The sequence below is a fragment of the Artemia sp. Qi Xiang Cuo genome, chromosome 6 (assembly GCF_049724085.1).
Source record: "Artemia sp. Qi Xiang Cuo chromosome 6, ASM4972408v1, whole genome shotgun sequence".
NCBI classification, from domain to species: Eukaryota; Metazoa; Arthropoda; class Branchiopoda; order Anostraca; family Artemiidae; genus Artemia; species Artemia sp. Qi Xiang Cuo.
Window position 1 is genome coordinate 31,604,781 of NC_142799.1, and position 19,045 is coordinate 31,623,825.

At 35.8% G+C, this 19,045-nt stretch overlaps 1 protein-coding gene across 1 annotated transcript in view; it reads right to left on the bottom strand.

The window, feature by feature from the left end:
• The window catches only part of f (espin protein forked), a 136,801-nt gene that overhangs the window by 9,851 nt on the left and 107,905 nt on the right, over positions 1 to 19,045 (bottom strand). Inside the window, exon 10 of the mRNA XM_089090646.1 lies at positions 756 to 969. Coding sequence (XP_088946772.1) covers positions 756 to 969 — 214 coding nt within the window. The remainder of the gene's footprint in view (positions 1 to 755; positions 970 to 19,045) is intronic.

A 19,045-nucleotide genomic window follows, 5' to 3' on the forward strand; every position in this document is an offset into this window, starting at 1 on the left:
TTTTATATTTTTGTTATGAAATTTATATTATATAGCATTAAAAGTAGCAATTAGACGAAGTTTGCCCCCCCCCTGGAATTCAGCTTATGGGCGCCCATGATTTTGTCTGAATTTATCCGAAACTGCTCTGTAACTTATTCAGAAAACTCAGATGAAACTCAGAAATCTCAGCCAAAACCTGAAATATTTTCTGATAGAAAGCATAAATGGAAAATGGGTACCATCCAATATTATGATTATAGCTTCATTTGGCGTATTTCGATTCTTTTGAATTGCTTAATGAATTCTGATAAATTATGCTACAACTTAAAGATTGTTCTGCTTGTGCAAAAACACAACAACCGCCAAATAAAGATGTCAACTTGTTCTCAAGTTTCCAATACAGACATTGTAACGAAATTAGAATTTGTTAATTCCAAAGTTTGAATTTTATCTATTCTTAGCAAAAATTATTTCTCAAGGAAAAGATTTTCTTGAGACCTTGTAAGGTCTCAAGATCTTATAGTCTTGAGGTGGGGGAAACCCCATTCTTGAGGTGGGGGTGTTGAGGAGGTGGAAACCCCCCTCATATACATAATAATGTCTGTTCGTCTGAAGTTTTAATGTTGCTCCTTACTTTGAGTTGAAAAAACTTGTTTTTTTATTTAAGGTCTAACTAAACACGAGGCTGAATTCGGCTTCTTCAATCAATATTTATCATCTCAATTGTTCAAGTGATTTTGATTTAAAAAAAAGTAAGATATAATGATGACTACCTGTAGATCTAGAGGGGGCTGACACAGTCCTACTCAGTTTGTCTATTTTCTTTAGCTGCACACTTTGTAGTTCAATAACACTTATTGTGGGTATTGGTGCTGTACTTGCAGTAGAAGGGCGCGGAGTTAAAGGTAGGTGACCGTCTGTCTGTGGCCTGTCTTCATCTTCCACAATCGCAGGCAGAGGTGTTGCTATTGAACGTGAGCTGCTTCCCTGTAAAATCACAATTCAATTAAGTTTATCATTTTTTTTACTATTATTTTTGGGCTCGGCACAGGGCAATATCCAGGATTTTTGTCGGGAGGGGGGGGGGTTACAAAAAATTTTTTTGGGACGGGGTACAAGGAAAAACTGTAAAAAAAATGCATCAAAAGTTTGGGTACTGTTCTAAAATCCAGGACACATGCGAGAAGAGAAGTTTGGTTAATGCTAATGAAATAAAACAAAATAGGAGGAAAATATAATAGTTTATGAACAAATTTTGGCTATATATTTGCACATTAAAGGGAAATGGGGTAAAGCATAGCATTTATAAAATACATAACCTAACCTAACCTTTTAACCCGACCTAGGTACCTTTAAGTCCCCCTAAACCCCAAAAAACTAAAGTTTAAATATAGTTCACGGAGTGGGAAACCCTTTGTTTATACCCCACAAGGCAGCGTAAACCTGTTTTTCATCAAGCGTCTCGGTCTTTCTCGATGCAGTCTCTGTCGCATGGGTCCTGGATTTTAGCGCAGTACCAAAATTTGTTTGTATTCATTTTTGTTACGTTTTTTTATGAGTCGGAGAAGCATTTTTTTGGGGGGGGGCCAAACCCCCAACGCCCTGGATACAGGCTTAGCTGGGCATTCTGATTCTTATCAATAGTATGTATAAAAAAAAACAGAAGCTTAGCCCGTCACTGTTTACGCTAAATTTAACTAGGACTTAACCAAAGGTATTTTAGAGCACGAAGAATTTTGTCATTGGTAGTTACGATCGTTTTATTTATCGATAGCCTTTCAGAACATATGAACTGAAAATTTTGTTGTACTCCGTGAATCTGTGTATATGAAGCTAGTAGAACTGCTTTTAAACGATTTTACTCGAAAATTCCTAAAAGAAATAATGGTATTTCAATGATAAGGATCCAAAACTTTACTTATGTATATACTCTTCATGTATATATGACTCTAAGTACCTGTTAAGAATTTTATGGTTTAGAGACCAAATTTAAGGAATCATGTGGATATTAATATGGCTTATGTTTTTGAGTCAGCTCACGCCATGATACTTTATTCTAGGTTTTGCTAGATTTGGTGAATATGATATCCGAAGAGCAGAGTACAATTGAACATACAGTCTGTAGGATCTTATCTCACACTTATTCCCTAATAAAATGTGAGAGATATCAGGTAATTCCTTTCCTTTCTGATTCTTCCTTTCCTAATCTAATTCTTTCCTTTTTAATTCCTTTCTAATACTCAGGACAATTCGTAATATTTATCGAAATGTGAATGAGTAAACCTTCCTTTCTTGAGAAATTGTGAAAAAATAAACGGACTTTATCATGTTACTGCTTCGTTAAGAGGCGTTAAGATGCATGTCTAGACACGTGTCTGTCCAGACATTAATATCCAGGCACTTCTTGTCAAACAAGTCGTGGTAACAAACTGCAAGTAAGGAGCGATGCGGCTCACTAGTAACCGAAACTTTTAAGAAACAGAGTCTTGATCACAATAGATACATCAAAAGAATCGAATTTTGATGCTTATTCACAATATATAAAAATCATCAGATTTAATGTTACCCATCAAAAGTTACGAGCCTAAGAAAATTTGTTCAATTTTGAAAAGGGGGGAAGCACCCTCGAAACATCAAGCGACCTTGATGAAAATGACACCATCATATTTAGCATACCAGAAAACCCTACTGTAGGTAGCAGTTTAAAGCTCCTATTTACAAAAATATGGAATTTTCCATTTTTTGCCGGAAGAAAGATCACGGATGTGTATTTATTTGTTTGCTTGTTTTTTTTTTTGTTTTTTTTTTCCAGCGGAGATCGTATTGAACCAGTGATCGTAGACGATCGGAAGAGGGCTCATTTTATCGGAAATCAAAAGCTCTACTGCCTTTATTAAGTGACCAAAAATATTGGAGGGCAGCTAGCCCCCTTCCGACTCTCTTTTTTCCTCAAAATTGCCCGATAAAAATTTTGAGGTAGCCGATTTTTTCAGCATAGTCGAAAAATCTAATAACTATGTCCATGAGGATGACTGGACACCCTACAGTCCTCAGGGGAAGGGCCGCAAGCTATGAACTTTACCCATTGTTTTCATATAGTATTGGTCTTTTGGAAGTATACAGACTTTTCAGGGGGGATTTTTCTGGTGGAAGGGGGGATTACGTGGGAGAATCTTTCCATGGAGTAATTTTTCGTGGGGAAGGGAATCTTCCATGGAGGGGGAGCTGGATTTCCCAGTATTATTTAAAAATGACCAGAAATTAAATAAAAAAACAAGTTTTTTCAACTGAAAGTAAGGAGCAACATTAAAACTTATAACGAACGTAAATTATTACGTATATGAAGGGATCAGCTCTTCTCAATACCTCGCTCTTTATGCTTAAAATTTTAGAACTTTTAAAAAAGCATATTATTCTAATTAAAATGGCCTTTGTGATTCACGAGTTATACTTAAATAACTGGAACAAAAACCAGACTTAGCGTAAATAACGAGGTATTGAGGAGAGGTGGCCTCCTTCATATACGTAATAGTTTCTGTTCGTTTTAATTTTTAGTGTTGCTTCTTAGCTTCAGTTGAAAAAAAAACTTGTTTTTTTATTTAATTCACATTTAGAGTATGGTACTAAATCTTGGCATGAAAGTCTTGCATGACTTGTATGAGAACACTGCTTTAGAGCATTCTTTCTCAAAGGATTTGTCGGAAAAAAAAATTAATCGTAAGAAGCGGGAGATTGAGGTAATACATTGGATAACTTCCGTTCGTTTCGAGTATTTATATTGCTCTGGACTTCATTTAAAAAATGAAGTTAGCATTAAGTCTGATTCCTTAATTTTGATAATTTTTACTATCACATTGAGATTATTTCTGGGAGTTGGCTTCCGGAATCATAGTTTTTGCATACAGTATTATATTCTTTCTTATTTGAACTACTGTTTTCACTCCCAATCCCACATCAAGCTTAGTCGTGATAGAACCCAAGGCACATAAAAGTGGCGTCAATTCACGAAAATTTAGAGGAGGGAGGTATAATGCATTTCTCAAAATCTAGGGTAAAGAGGCAAAGTCGTCAAAAAAAAAATTTCCAATCGAAATATCAAAAAACGGCTTTCTTAGCGAAAATACCCCCCCCCCAAAAAAAAAAATTCAAATCTAGGAGCTGCAAAAAAGCTAGGTTGTATATTCCCCCTCAATCAACACAAAAAAATAATAATAATAACCTAATGATTAAAATTATTTGATGGGGTTGCTGGGAACGGTGCGACCGGCAACAAGATCGGATCATTTTTGATGGTTTTTCTCCCATTTTCGGAAATACTGCATGTTTGGAATCAGCGCAAAGTAGAGATCCTTTTAATGTTTACATTGTTTCACAATTTTCGGTTTTTAAAGTTTCATTTAATGTTGGTATGGACAGCGTTCTCTTCTTACATTTCTTTTCGGTGAACTCTTTGAATAACCTATTTTTACTTGGCAAAGCTTAGTGCAGGATTATTAAATAGAATGTTGAAAATTTTTTGAAAATCCAATAAGATCCATTTCTTTTCCAACCTGTTTTACTGTAAAACAAGAAACGTGAGAAAGAACATACATTACTAGCTTGGATTATTCTCTGCCAAGCACCAGGATGGGAAAATCCATATATTTTTTACGTTTCTAAACCTAAGTCGTGATATAATCAACTAAACAGTCGCCATTTGTCATGCCAGACTTAATTCCGTAGCGGTCCCTTCACTTTCATGGATTTCCCGAAGGATTTGCTGGATTATTAAAATTCCTACCAGAACGCTAGGTTTTCCAGCAACTGGTGAAAAGTATTAAAAGAGAAAGCCGGGTTTAGTCTTTTCATTAAAACAGTAAAAAGAAGTGACAAAAGGTTGTGAAACTTTCAAACTATCGTGAGATCCGAAGCATTTTGGTAAAAACCAGCCCAAGGCTAAGGTTAATTATCACTGCTTCGCTATTTTTTAGGCACACGTTTTCTCCTGCTCGACCTTAAACCAACTTTACCTGCAAAATTACACTACTGCACTGGACTGAGGCAAGACCGCTCGTAGGAAATTTTCCGGTGGAAGAGTGAGCCGGAAAAAATGTTGCAGGCAGAAGCAAAGGTTTGACAAAGACGCACATGGCCAGAGAAATTTCAAAATCCTTTTCTCATGTTATGAAATATTGGGAATCCAAAGCCCCCCCCCCCTATGGGTTGCCATGGATTAAAACACCTAGCAACCAGCAATTCATAACAGTTTGTTTTTCGCTATATTTCAGTAAAACATGGTAATAAGAAACTGGCAACTCACGAATTTGGTGATTGGGAATTACCAGTTTTTTTTTTACCTAAATCTACCAGCGTCCGAGATAACGGAAATTTGATAAAGGTTAAAAAGTCAATCTTGATATTTTTCACTTCCTTTATTTCCTTATTGAAAGGTTCGACCTTATTTATAAATTACTTTTAAGTTGTCGATAATTTCTTTATGCATGGCAATTTATTCCCTTCTTAGGCGTGACTTCCATTATGAAATATTTGTTGCTGGTTTCAAGATCTCTCACCATTTTTTTTATGGTAAGTTCTCTTTTTTAACAAAACAGCCTGTTCTGGAGTACTGTTTTACATCAGATAGAAAACAATCTTCTAAATTAAAAAACTGGGCTGCTACTCCTCAGAATCTTCAGATTTCTGTCGTGGGTTTGGGATCTTAAAAACTATTGCATAAAACCTGAATTATTTCAAAGACAAAATTACCTTTCCGTCTATAAATAAATCGAATAAAAACATTCAGACAGCAATTAAAACTTTTTATTACCATAATGAAAAAAAATATTTTCTTCATTGTCGTAATTAAAAGTTTACTCTTTTTCTTATATATTTTCATTTCATTTTATTTATATTAAGAATGACCCTCAAAAAGTGTATTAAAGATTATCGTTGTTTAGCATATTAGGATTTTTTTTTTTTTAATCTTAACTTTTGTAGGTTTGATAGAGGTTAGACTCCATGAATATCCACCGTCGTTTTCACAGTGAAGGAAAGGAGATTAGTCTTATAAATTTTTTGAAATTTCAGTTCAGTGCCAAAGATGTTCCATATACTTTCTTAAATATTCTTTTTTCTTATTGCTAAAACCATGTTCACCCTTTTGCTTAGCCATATGCAGGGCGGATCTAGGATTTTTTTCGGGGGGGGGGGGGCGCAAGATAGGTTGATCCGATAAACTTGCGTTAGGAGCAAGTTTAATTATCGTAATCTTGCGTTAATTAAGTAAATTACACTACTTTAGACTATGTTAGGGGGCGCCCCCCCCCCTCTCCCGCTGGATCCGCCACTGGCCACATGTCCATTTCCGTTCATCACCTCCCTAGACTAATCAGAGCTGCTTATAAAAAATGAAGCAACTTATGATCAGTAGATAGAGATTACACCTAAACTAGGTTATGTCTAGCTAACCTTCAATTAGACTTAATTTTCCATTGCAAAATCTTTAGCATCCACGACTAGTTGCATAACATATGTTGTGACGTGTAACTATAACAAGAGGCGTGTGGCACGTGGTACTTATACTCCCTAGCTTCTAGCTATAATTGATATCAAATACTAATTTAGAAACAATAGACTTTAAAGACATCATATTCGGTAATAGGTAAATGGGTCCCATAAATGATTAAACAGATGACGTTCAATAAACTTTTCCAGGAATTTCTAATTTTTGTTCTGAGACAATGTTGGTTTTATCAAATAAATGTCTTTATTGTGCGTTCTACTGTACAGCTTCCCAATTTGGGAAAATTCGGCTTTGTAGTTGCAGTTGAAGCTCGTGTAAAACAACAATCGTAAAAACTGTAAAAAGTCGGGTGTTTACTCAGCAGAGATTAGCAGTATTTATTAAATGTTGATTTTACTGATAAACGCCATATTCGGGTTAAGAAATGTTTGTTCTTCTGCTAATATAAATTTTTACACTGGAACCGAGATTATTATCATATTCTTTCCATCTCAGACTATTTTCGTGCAACATTTTTTTAATTTGTTCTCTCGAAGAATACAGTGTTTAGAATTTGTTTTAGAGGTTATTTATTTTACAGAGAATTCTTTAATGGCAAGTTTGAGAATAAAATCAAAACTCTGACCAAACATTCTGCTAAACTCGATAATTTTCAATAGTTTTTTTTTACGTCTGAAATGGAGGGCTTTCCCGTCCTCAGCGCCTCGCTCTTTACGCTAAAGTTTGACTCTTTCTCACAACTCTATTTTTTTAAACAATAAAAAACTTTAGCGTAAAGAGCGAGGCGTTGAGGAGGGGAAAGCCCCTTTCATATACGGAATAATTTCTGTTCGTTTTAAGTTTTAATGTCACTCCTTACTTTCAGTTTCAAAAACTTGTTTTTTTTATTTAATTTCTGATCGTTTTTTAGTTAATGCAGCTTTTATTTTGGCTCACACCGTCATTGAATAAGAAAACAAAATTTGCATAAAAATTTTTCTTTTCTTTAGCTAAATGGTTGTTTCTAAATTTGGTTCTAACGTAATTTACAAATTAACTTACGTAACGAACTTCTATATTCGTATATTTTTCTTCTGGCAAAAAATACAAAGTTGCAAAATTTTGCAGATATGAGCTTGAAACCTATGTAATAGAGTTTTCTGATACGCTGAATCTGACGGTGTGATTTTCATTAAAATTCTTTCACTTGTAGGGGACGTTTCCCCCCTCTTTAAAAAATCAGGTAAATTTTCTCAGGCTCGTAACCTTTGATGAGTAATACTAAACCTAATAAAATTTATATATTTAGAATCAGCATTATAAGCCCATTCTTTTGATACATTTATTGACATCAAAATTCCGTTTTTAAAAGTTTCGATTACTATTGAGCCGTATCGCTTGTTTTTTTTATTGTTTTTTTTTTTTACGTATATGTTATTACGTATATAAGGGGGTTCTCCCCTTAGTAAATACCACGCTCTTTACTTTAAAAGTAAAAAAAAAACAATTAATTCACAAACCCCTGAATCACAAAGGCCGTTTAATTAGAATAGATAGCTCTTTTGAAAGCACAAAAAAAAAAAAAAATAACTGTAGCGTAAAGAGCGAGGTATTGACTTGGAGGAGAACCCCCTTATATATGTAATAATTTCTGGTCGTTTTAAGTTCTAATGTTGCTTCTTACTTTCAGTTGAAAAAATTTTTTTTTTTTATTTAATTTCGTTTTTTAAATAATGCTTGGAAAGCCGGCGCCCCCTTCATAGAAATGTCCCTTACCCCAAACAAACATCCTCCACGGAAAGATCTCCCTAGTAACCCCTCCTCCAGCCCCCCCACCAGAAAAAATTCTTCCTGAAAATGTCTGTATACTTCCCAATAACCAATACAATATGTAAGCAATGGGCAAAGTTCATAGCTTGAAGCCCTTCCCCTGGTAACTGTAGGGAATTAAGTCATCCTAAAAGACATATTTATTACATTTTCGACCATGCTGAACAAAATGGCTATCTCAAAATTTCAATTGGGTGACTTTGGGAAAAAAATGAGCGTGGGAGGGGGCCTAGTTGCCCCCCATTTTTTTGGTCACTTAAAGGGCACTAGAACTTTTAATTTCCGTTCCAATGAACCCTCCCACGATATTCTAGGACCACTGGGTCGATACGATCACCCCTGGGAAAAAAAAAAAAAAAAACAAATAAAAACGCATCCGTGATCTTTCTTCTGGTAAAAAATGGAAAATTCCACATTTTTGCAGATAGGAGCTTGAAACCTCTACAGTAGGGTTCTCTGATACGCTGAATCTGATGGTGTAATTTTCATTAAGGTTCTATAACTTTTAAAGGGGTCTTTCCCCCTTTTTTCGAAAACCAGCCACATTTTCTCAGGCGCGTAACTTTTGATGGGTAAGATTAAACTTGATGGAATTTATATATTTGAAATCAGAATTAAAATCTGATTCTTTTGATGTATCTATTGGTATCAAAATTCCGTTTTTTAGAGTTTCGGTTACCATTGAGCCGGGTCGCTCCTTACTTACAGTTCGTTACCACGAACTGTTTGATATACCGTGAAATATTTTCCAATGTTATACCTACTCCAGTACCGTGGGCATGGGAAAGGCTTGGGAGGACGGGAAACATAACTTCTGTCCATATATTGGCCACAAATAGTCCATTTCGTATTTTGATTATTTCATGATAGATATATGACAGTAATGATTATGTACTTTCAAACAGTTCGTGGTACCGAACTGTAAGTAAGGAGCGACCCGGCTCAATGGTAACCGAAACTATAGAAAACGGGTTTTTGATAACCAACAGATACATCAAAAGAATTAGATTTCAATGCTAATTTCAAATATATAACTTTCATCAAGTTTAGAGCTATCTATCAACAGTTACGCGCCTGAGCAAATTTGGCTGATTTTCAAAAAAAGGGGGAAAGACCCCTAAAAGTTATAGAACCTTAATGAAAATCACACCATCATATTCAGCGTATCAGAGAACCCTACTGTAGAGGTTTCAAGCTCCTATCTACAAAAATGTGGAATTTTACATTTTTTGCCAAAAGAAAGATCACGGATGCGTGTTTATTTGTTTTTGTTTGTTTGTTTTTTTCCCCCAGGGGTGATCGTATCGACTCAGTGGTCCTATAATATCGTGGGAGGGCTCATTAGAATGGAAATTAAAAGTTCTAGTGCACCTTTTAAGTGAACAAAAAAATGGAGGGCAGCTAGGCCCCCTCCCACGCTTATTTTTTTCCCATAGTCACCCGATCAAAATTTTGAGATAGCCATTTTGTTCAACATGGTCGAAAATATGATAAATATGTCTTTTAGGATGACTTAATCCCCCGAAGTTCCCAGAGGGAGGGCTAAAAGTTATGAACTTTACCCAATGTTAACATATAGTATTGGTTATTGGGAAGTATACAGAAGTTTTCAGGAGGTTTTTTTCTGGTAGTGGGAGGGAAGGGTGGGTCGGTGGTTATGTTGGAGGATCTGTTCATGAAGGAAGTTTTCATGGGGGAAGGGAAATTGCCATGAAGGGGGCGCCGGACTTGCCAGCATTATTTATTGGTTATTGGGAAGTATACAACCATTTTCAGGAAGGATTTTTTCTGGAGGGGGGGGGCTAGAGGAGGGGGTTATTCTGGAGAATATTTCCGTGGAGGATGTTTCTTTGGGGTAAGGGACAGTTCTATGAAGGGGGCGCCGGATTTCCAAGCATTATTTAAAAAACGATCAGAAATTAAGTAAAAAAACAAGTTTTTTCAACTGAAATGTAAGAAGGAATATTAGAACTTAAAACGAACAGAAATTATAACGTATGTGAGGGGGTTCTCCCCCAAGTCAATATCTCGCTCTTTACGCTACAGTTTTTTTTAGTGCTTTCAAAAGAGCTATCTATTCTAATTAAACGGCCTTTATGATTCAGGGGTTTGTGAATAAAATTTGTTTTTAGCTTTTAACGTAAAGAGTGTGGTATTGACTAAGGGGAGAGCCCCCCTGATATACGTAATAAAAAAAAAACAATAAAAAAACAAGCGATACGGCTCAATAGTAATCGAAACTTTTAAAAACGGAATTTTGATGTCAATAAATGTATCAAAAGAATATGTTTATAATGCTGATTCTAAATATATAAATTTTATTAAGTTTAGTATTACTCATCAAAGGCTACGAGCCTGAGAAAATTTACTCGATTTTTTAAAGAGGGGCCCCTACAAGTGAAAGATCACACCGTCAGATTCAGCGTATCAGAAAACCCTATTACATAGGTTTCAAGCTCATATCTGCAAAAATCTGCAACTTTGTATTTTTTGCCAGAAGAAAAATATACGAATATAGAAGTTAGTTACGTAAGTTAATTTGTAAAGACATCCATTTAGCAAAAGAAAAGTAAAATTTTTATGCAAATAAAAGCTGCATTAACTAAAAAACGATCAGAAATTAAATAAAAAAAACGAGTTTTTTAAACTGAAAGTAAAGAGCGACATTAAAACTTAAAACGAACAGAAATTATTCCGTATATGAAAGGGGCTGTCCCCTCCTCAAACCCTCGCTCTTTACGCTAAAGTTTAACTCTGTCTCACAACTTTATTTATAAAAAAAATAAAAAACTTGAGCGAAAAGCGCGAGGCGTTGAGGAGGGGACAGCCCCTTTCATATACGGAATAATTACATTTCAACTGAAATGTAAGAAGGAATATTAGAACTAAAAACGAAGAGAAATTATAACGTATGTGAGGGGGTTCTCCCCCCACTCAAAAACAAGCTCAGTACGATACAGATTTTTTTTTTCTTTAAAAAGATATATATATAATCAATAAAATGCCAGTGTGATTCAGGGGTTTGGGGCTGTCCCCTCCTCAACAGTAGAGATGCCTCAGGAGGTCCCACGAGAACACCAAATATGGGCATAGCCTCCCAAGGGGAAATGGATTTCTGAGAAATTGATTGCGTAATCAAAGTGTGTCAATGACATGGAACACCGGTGCTGACAGTCATTAATCAAATTGTTTCCGGGCAAAGTTTAATAGTGTCTGACAGATAAAGTCAAGTTAATTAATGTCTTTGATGTATTTCCAAAGAGAATGTTTCCGAGGCAAAGTTTAGATCATACATGACAGATGATGTCATGATTGATTGGCATGAAAGGGGAATTAATTTGTTGTTTCAAAGGGGAATTAATTTGTTGTTTCTAAAGAGAATCGTTTCCGAGCGATTGTTTTGATCTTAGCGTGGGAATCAGGTTTCTTTGTAATTTGAAATGCGTCAGCGCAGAGATGCCAAACAAAAGGAACACACTGAAATTACGTTTAGGGATTCTTTGGGCGAAATCGTTTTAGACAGGTTATGGAATTATTTCGGCGAAACAGTTAGAGACATTTTAAAAGATGATTTAAAAGATGATTTTAAAAGAGGATTTGAGGGTGAAACTCTGTGGTTGTTTTAATACACAAGTTCCATTTGAACAGTGTTAAAGGGTCCCCTACCACAACCCCAAAGGGTTCCGATCCCCCCACCCCAACCCCGAAGGAAGCCACCGGTCCTCAAAGGTCCTCCGGGCTCCCAAAGGGCCCCCGGCGCCCCAAAGGCTCCTGAGCCTCCATTTTAATACCTTTTTTAAGGCTTTATTATATCTTTTCAGAACAAATTATTATTTTAGGGAATTATTTCGGCGAAACGGTTAGAGACATTTTAAAAGATGATTTAAAAGATGATTTTAGAAGAGAATTTGAGGGTAAAACTCTGTGGTCCTTATAATACACAAGTTGTATTTTAACAGTGTCGTGAGGTCCTCTACCCCAACCCCAAAGGCTCCTCATACCCCCCCCCCACCCCCGAGGAAACCCCCCCGTCCCCAAAGGTCCACCGGGCTCCCAAAAGACCACCAGGCTCCCAAAGGGCCCCCCGGACCCCCAAAGGCCCTTCACTGGACTCCAAAGGTCCACCGGGCTCCCAAAGGACCAATCGGCCCTCAAGTGCCCCCCAGACCCCCAAAGGCCCTCCCCAGACCCCAAAGGTCCTCCCCGAGCCCCCCAAAGGCCCTCCCCCAGTCCCCAAAGGTCAACAGGGCTCCCAAAGGGCCACCCGGCCCAAAAGGCCCCCCCCGCCCCCCCAAGGGCCCCCGGCCCCCCAAAGGCCCCGAAGCCCCCATTTTTAATAATTTTTTATGGGGTTATTATATCTTTTCAGAACAAGTTATTTTGTTAATGTCCCTTCTAAACCCATTTTACAAGTTGAAGTACCCATCCTTTTCACCCACAACTTTACTATACTGATTTTTGAATGCTCCAACACCAAGCAATACTTTTCAATGGCATTTCAGAACAAGTTCTTTTCTTAATGTCCCTCCTAAACCCATTTTACAAATTGAAGTACCCATCCTTTACACCCACAACTTTACTTTACAGCTTTTTGAATGCTCCAACACCAAGCAATACTTTTCAAATGGCATTTCAGAACAAGTTCTTTTCATAATGTCCCTCCTAAACCCATTTTACAAATTGAAGTCCCCATCCTTTACACCCACAACTTTACTTTACAGCTTTTTGAATGCTCTAACACCAAGCAATACTTTTCAAAAGGCATTTAAGAACAAGTTCTTTTCATAATGTCCATCCTAAACCCATTTTCAAACTTGAAGTTCCCATCCTTTTCACCCTAAACTTTACTTTACAGCTTTTTGGATACCTCAACACCAAGCAATACTTTTCAAAAGACATTTCAGATCAAGTTCTTTTCTTAGTGACCGTTCTAAACTCATTTTCCAACTTGAAGTACCCATTCTTCTCACCCCCAACTTTACTTTACAGCTTTTTGGATATCTCAACACCAAGAAATACTTTTCAAAAGACATTTCAGAGCAATTTCCTTTCTTAATGTCCCTTCTAAACCCTTTTTCTAACTTGAAGTACCCATCCTTCTCACCCACAACTTTACTTTACAGCTTTTTGTATACCTCAACACCAAGAAATACCTTTCAAAAGACATTTCAGAGCAAGTTCCTTTCTTAATAACTCTTCTAAACCCATTTTACAAGTTGAAGCATCTATCCTTTTCACCCCCCCCCCCAACTTTACTTTACAGCTTGTTGGATGCCTCAACACCATGATATACATGTCAAAAGGCATTTCAGATCATTTTTTTCTTAATGTACCTCCTAAACTCATTTTACAAGTTGAAGCATCCATCCTTTTCACCCACAACATTACATTACAGCCTTTTGGATACCTCAACACCAAGAAATACTTTTCAAAGGGCATTTCAGAGCAAGTTCCTTTCTTAATTTCCCTTCTAAACCCATTTTACAAGTTGAAGTAACCATCCTCTTCACCCACAACTTTACATTACAGCTTTTTGGATACCTCAACACCAAGAAATACTTTTCAAAAGGCATTTCAGAGCAAGTTCCTTTCTTAATGTCTCTTCTAAACCCATTTTACAAATTGAAGTACCCATCCTTTTCACCCCCCAACTTTACATTACAGCTTTTTGGATGCCTCAACACCATGAAATACTTTTCAAAAGACATTTCAGAGCAAGTTCCTTTCTTAATGACCCTTCTAAACCCATTTTCCAAGTTGAAGCATCCATCCTTTTCACCCACAACTTTACATTACAGCTTTTTGGATAATTCAACACCAAGAAATACTTGTAAAAAGGCATTTCAGAGCAAGTTCCTTTCTTAATGTCCCTTCTAAACCCATTTTACAACTTGAAGTACCCATTCTTTTCACCCACAACTTTACATTACAGCTTTTTGGATACCTCAACACCAAGAAATACATTTCAAAAGGCATTTCATAGCAAGTTCAGTTCTTAATGTCCCTTCTAAACCCATTTTCCAACTTGAAGTACCCATCCTTTTCACCCACAACTTTACATTACAGCTTTTTGGATACCCAAACACCAAGAAATACTTTTCAAAAGGCATTTCAGAGCAAGTTCCATTCTTAATATCCCTTCTAAACCCATTTTACAAGTTGAAATACTTATCTTTTTCACCACAACTTTACATTACAGCTTTTTTGGATACCTCAATACCAAGAAATACTTTTCAAAGGCATTTCAGAGCAACGTTTTTTCTTAATGTCCTTCCTAAACCCATTTTACAAGTTGAAGTACTTATCCTTTTCACCCACAACTTTACTTTACAGCTTTTTGGATACCTCAACACCAAGAAATACTTTTCAAAAGGCATTTCAGAGCAAGCTCCTTTCTTAATGTCCCTTCTAAACCCATTTTACAAGTTGAAGCATTCATCCTTTTCACCACAACTTTACATTACAGCTTTTTTGGATCCCTCAACACCAAGAAATACTTTTCAAAGGCATTTCAGAGCAACTTACTTTCTTAATGTCCCTTCAAAACCCATTTTACAAGTTGAAGTACTTCTCTTTTTCACCCACAACTATACTTTACAGCATTTAGGATACCTCAACACCAAGAAATACATTTCAAAAGACATTTCAGAGCAAGTACCTTTCTTTATGTCCCTCCTAAACCCATTTTACAAGTTGAAGCATTCATCCTTTTCACCCACAACTATACTTTACAGATTTTTGGATACCTCAATACCAAGAAATACTTTTCAAAGACCATTTTATAGCAGGTTACTGTCTTAGTATCCCCTTCAAAGCCAATTTTACAAGTTTAAGTAGATATATTTTCAACCCAAAACTAAACTTTGCCGCTTTTTTTACACTTCAACACCAAAAAAAGATTTTCGAACACTACTTCAGTGACCGTTCATTTTTTAATGTCCATCCTAAAACAATATTCCAAGTATAGTAAATAAAATTATAAACACAAAACATGACATAACAGCTATAAGTAGAAATCAACACAAAGACAAAATTTTCAAAGACAATTTCAGAGCAGGGTACTGTCTTAATGTTCACTCCAAAACCCATTTTCCAAGTTGAAGTACTTATCTTTTTCACCCAAAACTATACTTTACAGCTTTTAGGATACCTCAACACCAAGAAATACTTTTCAAAGACCCGTTCAGAGCACGATACTTTCTTAAGGTCCCTCCTAAATACATTTTACAAGTTGAACCATTCATCCTTTTCATCCCAAACCATACTTTACAGCTTTTAGGATGCCTCAACATCAAGAAATACTTTAAAAAGACTATTTCAGAGCAAGTTACTTTCTTAATGTCCCTTCTAAAACCATTTTCCAAATTGAAGCACCCATCCTTTTCACCCAAAACTATACTTTACAGCTTCTTGAATGCGCCAACACCAAGAAATACTTTTCAAACGGCATTTCTGAGCAAGTTACTTTCTGAAAAACCCTTCTAAACCCATTTTCCAAGTTGAAGTACCCATCCTTTTCACCCACAACTTTACTTTACAGCTTTTTGGATACCTCAACACCAAGAAATATAGTTCAAAAGTCATTTCAGAACAAGTTCATTTCTTAATGTCCCTTCTAAACCCATTTTCCAACTTGAATTATCAATGCTTATCAGCCACTACTTTACTTAACAGCTTTTTGGATACCTCAACACCAAGCAATACTTTTCAAAAATCATTTCAGATAAGGTTCTTTTCTTAAAGTTCCTTCTAAACCCTTTTTCCAACTTGACGTACCCAGCATTATCAACCACAACTTTACTTTACAGCTTTTTGGATACCTCAACAACAAGAAATACCTTTCAAAAGGTATTTAAGAGCACTGTCCTTTCTTACGGTACCTTCTAAACCCATTTTACAACTTCAATTTCCCAACCGTCTCAATCTTAACTTTACTTTAAAGCTGTTTTGATTACTCAACACCAAGAAATACTTTTCAAAAGGTATTTCAGAGCAAGTTATTTTCTTAAAGTCCCTTCTAAACTCATTTTACAACTTTAAGTACCCATCCGTTTCACCCGCAACTAGACTTTACAGCTTTTTGGAGACCTCAACACCAATAAATACCTTTCAAAGGCTTCTCAGAGCAAGTTCCTTTCTTAAAGTCCCTTCTAAACTCATTTTCCAACTTGATGATCCAATCCTTTTCACCCTCAACTATAATTTTCAGCTTTTTGGATACCTCAACACCAAGAACTACTTTTAAAAAGGCATTTATGAGCACGTTCCTTTCTTAGTATCCTTTCTAAACACAGTTTCCAACTTGAAGAATTCATACACTTCACCTAAAATTTTACTTTACAGCTTTTTGGTTACCAAAACACCAAGCAAGACTTTTCAAAAGAAATTTAAGAGCGAGTTACTTTCTTAATGTCCCTTCTAAACCCATTTTCTAACTTGAGGTACCCATCCTTTTAACCCACAACTTTACTTTACAGCTTTTTGGATATCACAACACCAACAAATACCTTTTAAAACGACATTCCATAGCAATTTCCTTTATTAATGTCCCTTCTAAACCCATTTACTAACTTGAAGTACCCATTCTTTTCACCCACAACTTTACTTTACAGCTTTGTTGCATACATAGACACAAAGAAATACTTTTAAAAAGATATTCAAGAGAAAGCTCCTTTATTAAATTCCCTGCTAAACCCGTTTTCCAACTTGAAGAACCTATCCTTTTCACCCGCAACTTTACTTTACAGCTTTTTGGATACCTCAACACCAAGAAATACTTTTAAAAAGACATTTCAGAGCAGTTTCCTTTCTTAATACCTCTTCTAAACCCATTTTACAAGTTGAAGCATCAATCCTTTTCACCCCCCAACTTTACTTTAAAGCTTTTTGGATACATGAACACCAAGCAATACCTTTCAAAAGACAATATCAGAGCAATTTCTTTTCTTAATGTCCCATCTAAACCATTTTACAACTTGAATCGGTCTTCCACTTTAACTAAACTTTTACTTTAAATCTTTTTGGTTACCTAAATAACAAGAGAAACTTTTTAAAAGAAATTCAAGAGAGCTTTCCTTTACTAATGCACCATTCTAAACCACTTTAACAACATTAAGTACCAACTCTTTTAACCCAAAACTTTACGCTAAATCTTTTTTGTATACAAAGAAAAAAATCAATACCTCTCAATATGCATGCCCTATCCATTACCGTACTGTAAGAACATGTTAAACCCAAGGTCACACTTAAGTTACCCACCCGTCTCACACGCAACTTTACTTTACATCTTTTTGGTCATCACAACTCCCAGCATAACTTTGCGAAATGCACTACAGAGAAATTGCCATTAATTTACAATAGAATAAACCCATTTAAATCGAAGACGCATAATACAGTTTCACCCCACACCTTTAATTTACAGCTTTTTTGATGCCTAAACACCATGAAATACCTTTCAAAATGCATTTCAGAGAATTTTTTTCTTAATGCCCCTCCTAAACTCATTTTACAAGTTGAAGCATCCATCTTTTTCACACATAACTTTACATTACAGCTTTTTGGATAACTCAACACCAAGAAATACTTTCAAAAGGCATTTCAGAGCAAGTTACTTTCTTAATGTCCCTTCTAAACCCATTTTCCAACTTGAAGTACTTATCCTTTTAACCCACAACTATACTTTACAGCTTTTTGGTTACCTCAAAACCAAGAAATACCTTTCAAAGACCATTTCAGAGCAAGTTACTTTCTTAATGTCCCTCCTAAACCCATTTTACAAGTTGAATAAATTATCTTTTTCTACAAACAATATAATTTAAAGCTTTTAGGATACATCCACACCAATAAATAATTTTAAAAGACCAATTCAGACCAAGTTCCTGTTTTAATGTCCCTTCTAAACCCAGATTACAACTTGAATTACTTATAGTTTTCGAACACAACCTTGCTGTACAGCTATGAATACAACCCAACCCCAACAGACAAACATAATAAAGAACCATTAACAGAAAGTACCTTTCTTAAGGGCACTCCTAAGCCCATTTTAAAAGTTAAAGTACTTATCTTTTTCATCAAAAACTATACTTTACAGCTTTGGTAATGCCTCAACACCAAGACATAATTTTCAAAGACCATTTCAGAACAAGTTACTTTCTTATTGTCCCTCCTAAACCAATTTTCCAACTTGAAGTACCTATCTTTTTCACCCACAACTCTGCTTTACAGCTTTTAGGATACCTCAACCCCAAGAAATACTTAGGTTAGGCTAGATTAAATTAGGTTAGATTAGGTTAGGTTATCCTACGTACGCTTCACCGAGGTTAGGTTAGGTGAAAGAAAGGCAAAAAGTTAGGTGATTGGTTAGGTTAGGATAGACTAGATTAAGTTAGGTTAGGTTAAGTTAGGCTAGGTTAGCCTACGTACGCGCGCGTACGTAGGCTAACCTGGCCTAACCTAAATTAACCTGTAAAGCTGTAAAGTATAGTTTTGGGTGAAAAAGATAAGTACTTCAAGTTGTAAAATGGGTTTAGGAGGGACATTAAGAAAGTAACTTGCTCTGAAATGGTCTTTGAAAAGTATGTATTTGTGTTGATGGATACTAAAATCTTTTCCGGATTTATTTTGATGAATAAAAATAGTCACACAAATTCGAAAATTTGTTTATGTGGAATAATTAGAAAGTAACTTGCTCTGAAATGGTCTTTGAAAAGAATTTCTTGGTTTTGAGGTATGCTAAAAGCTGTAAAGTATAGT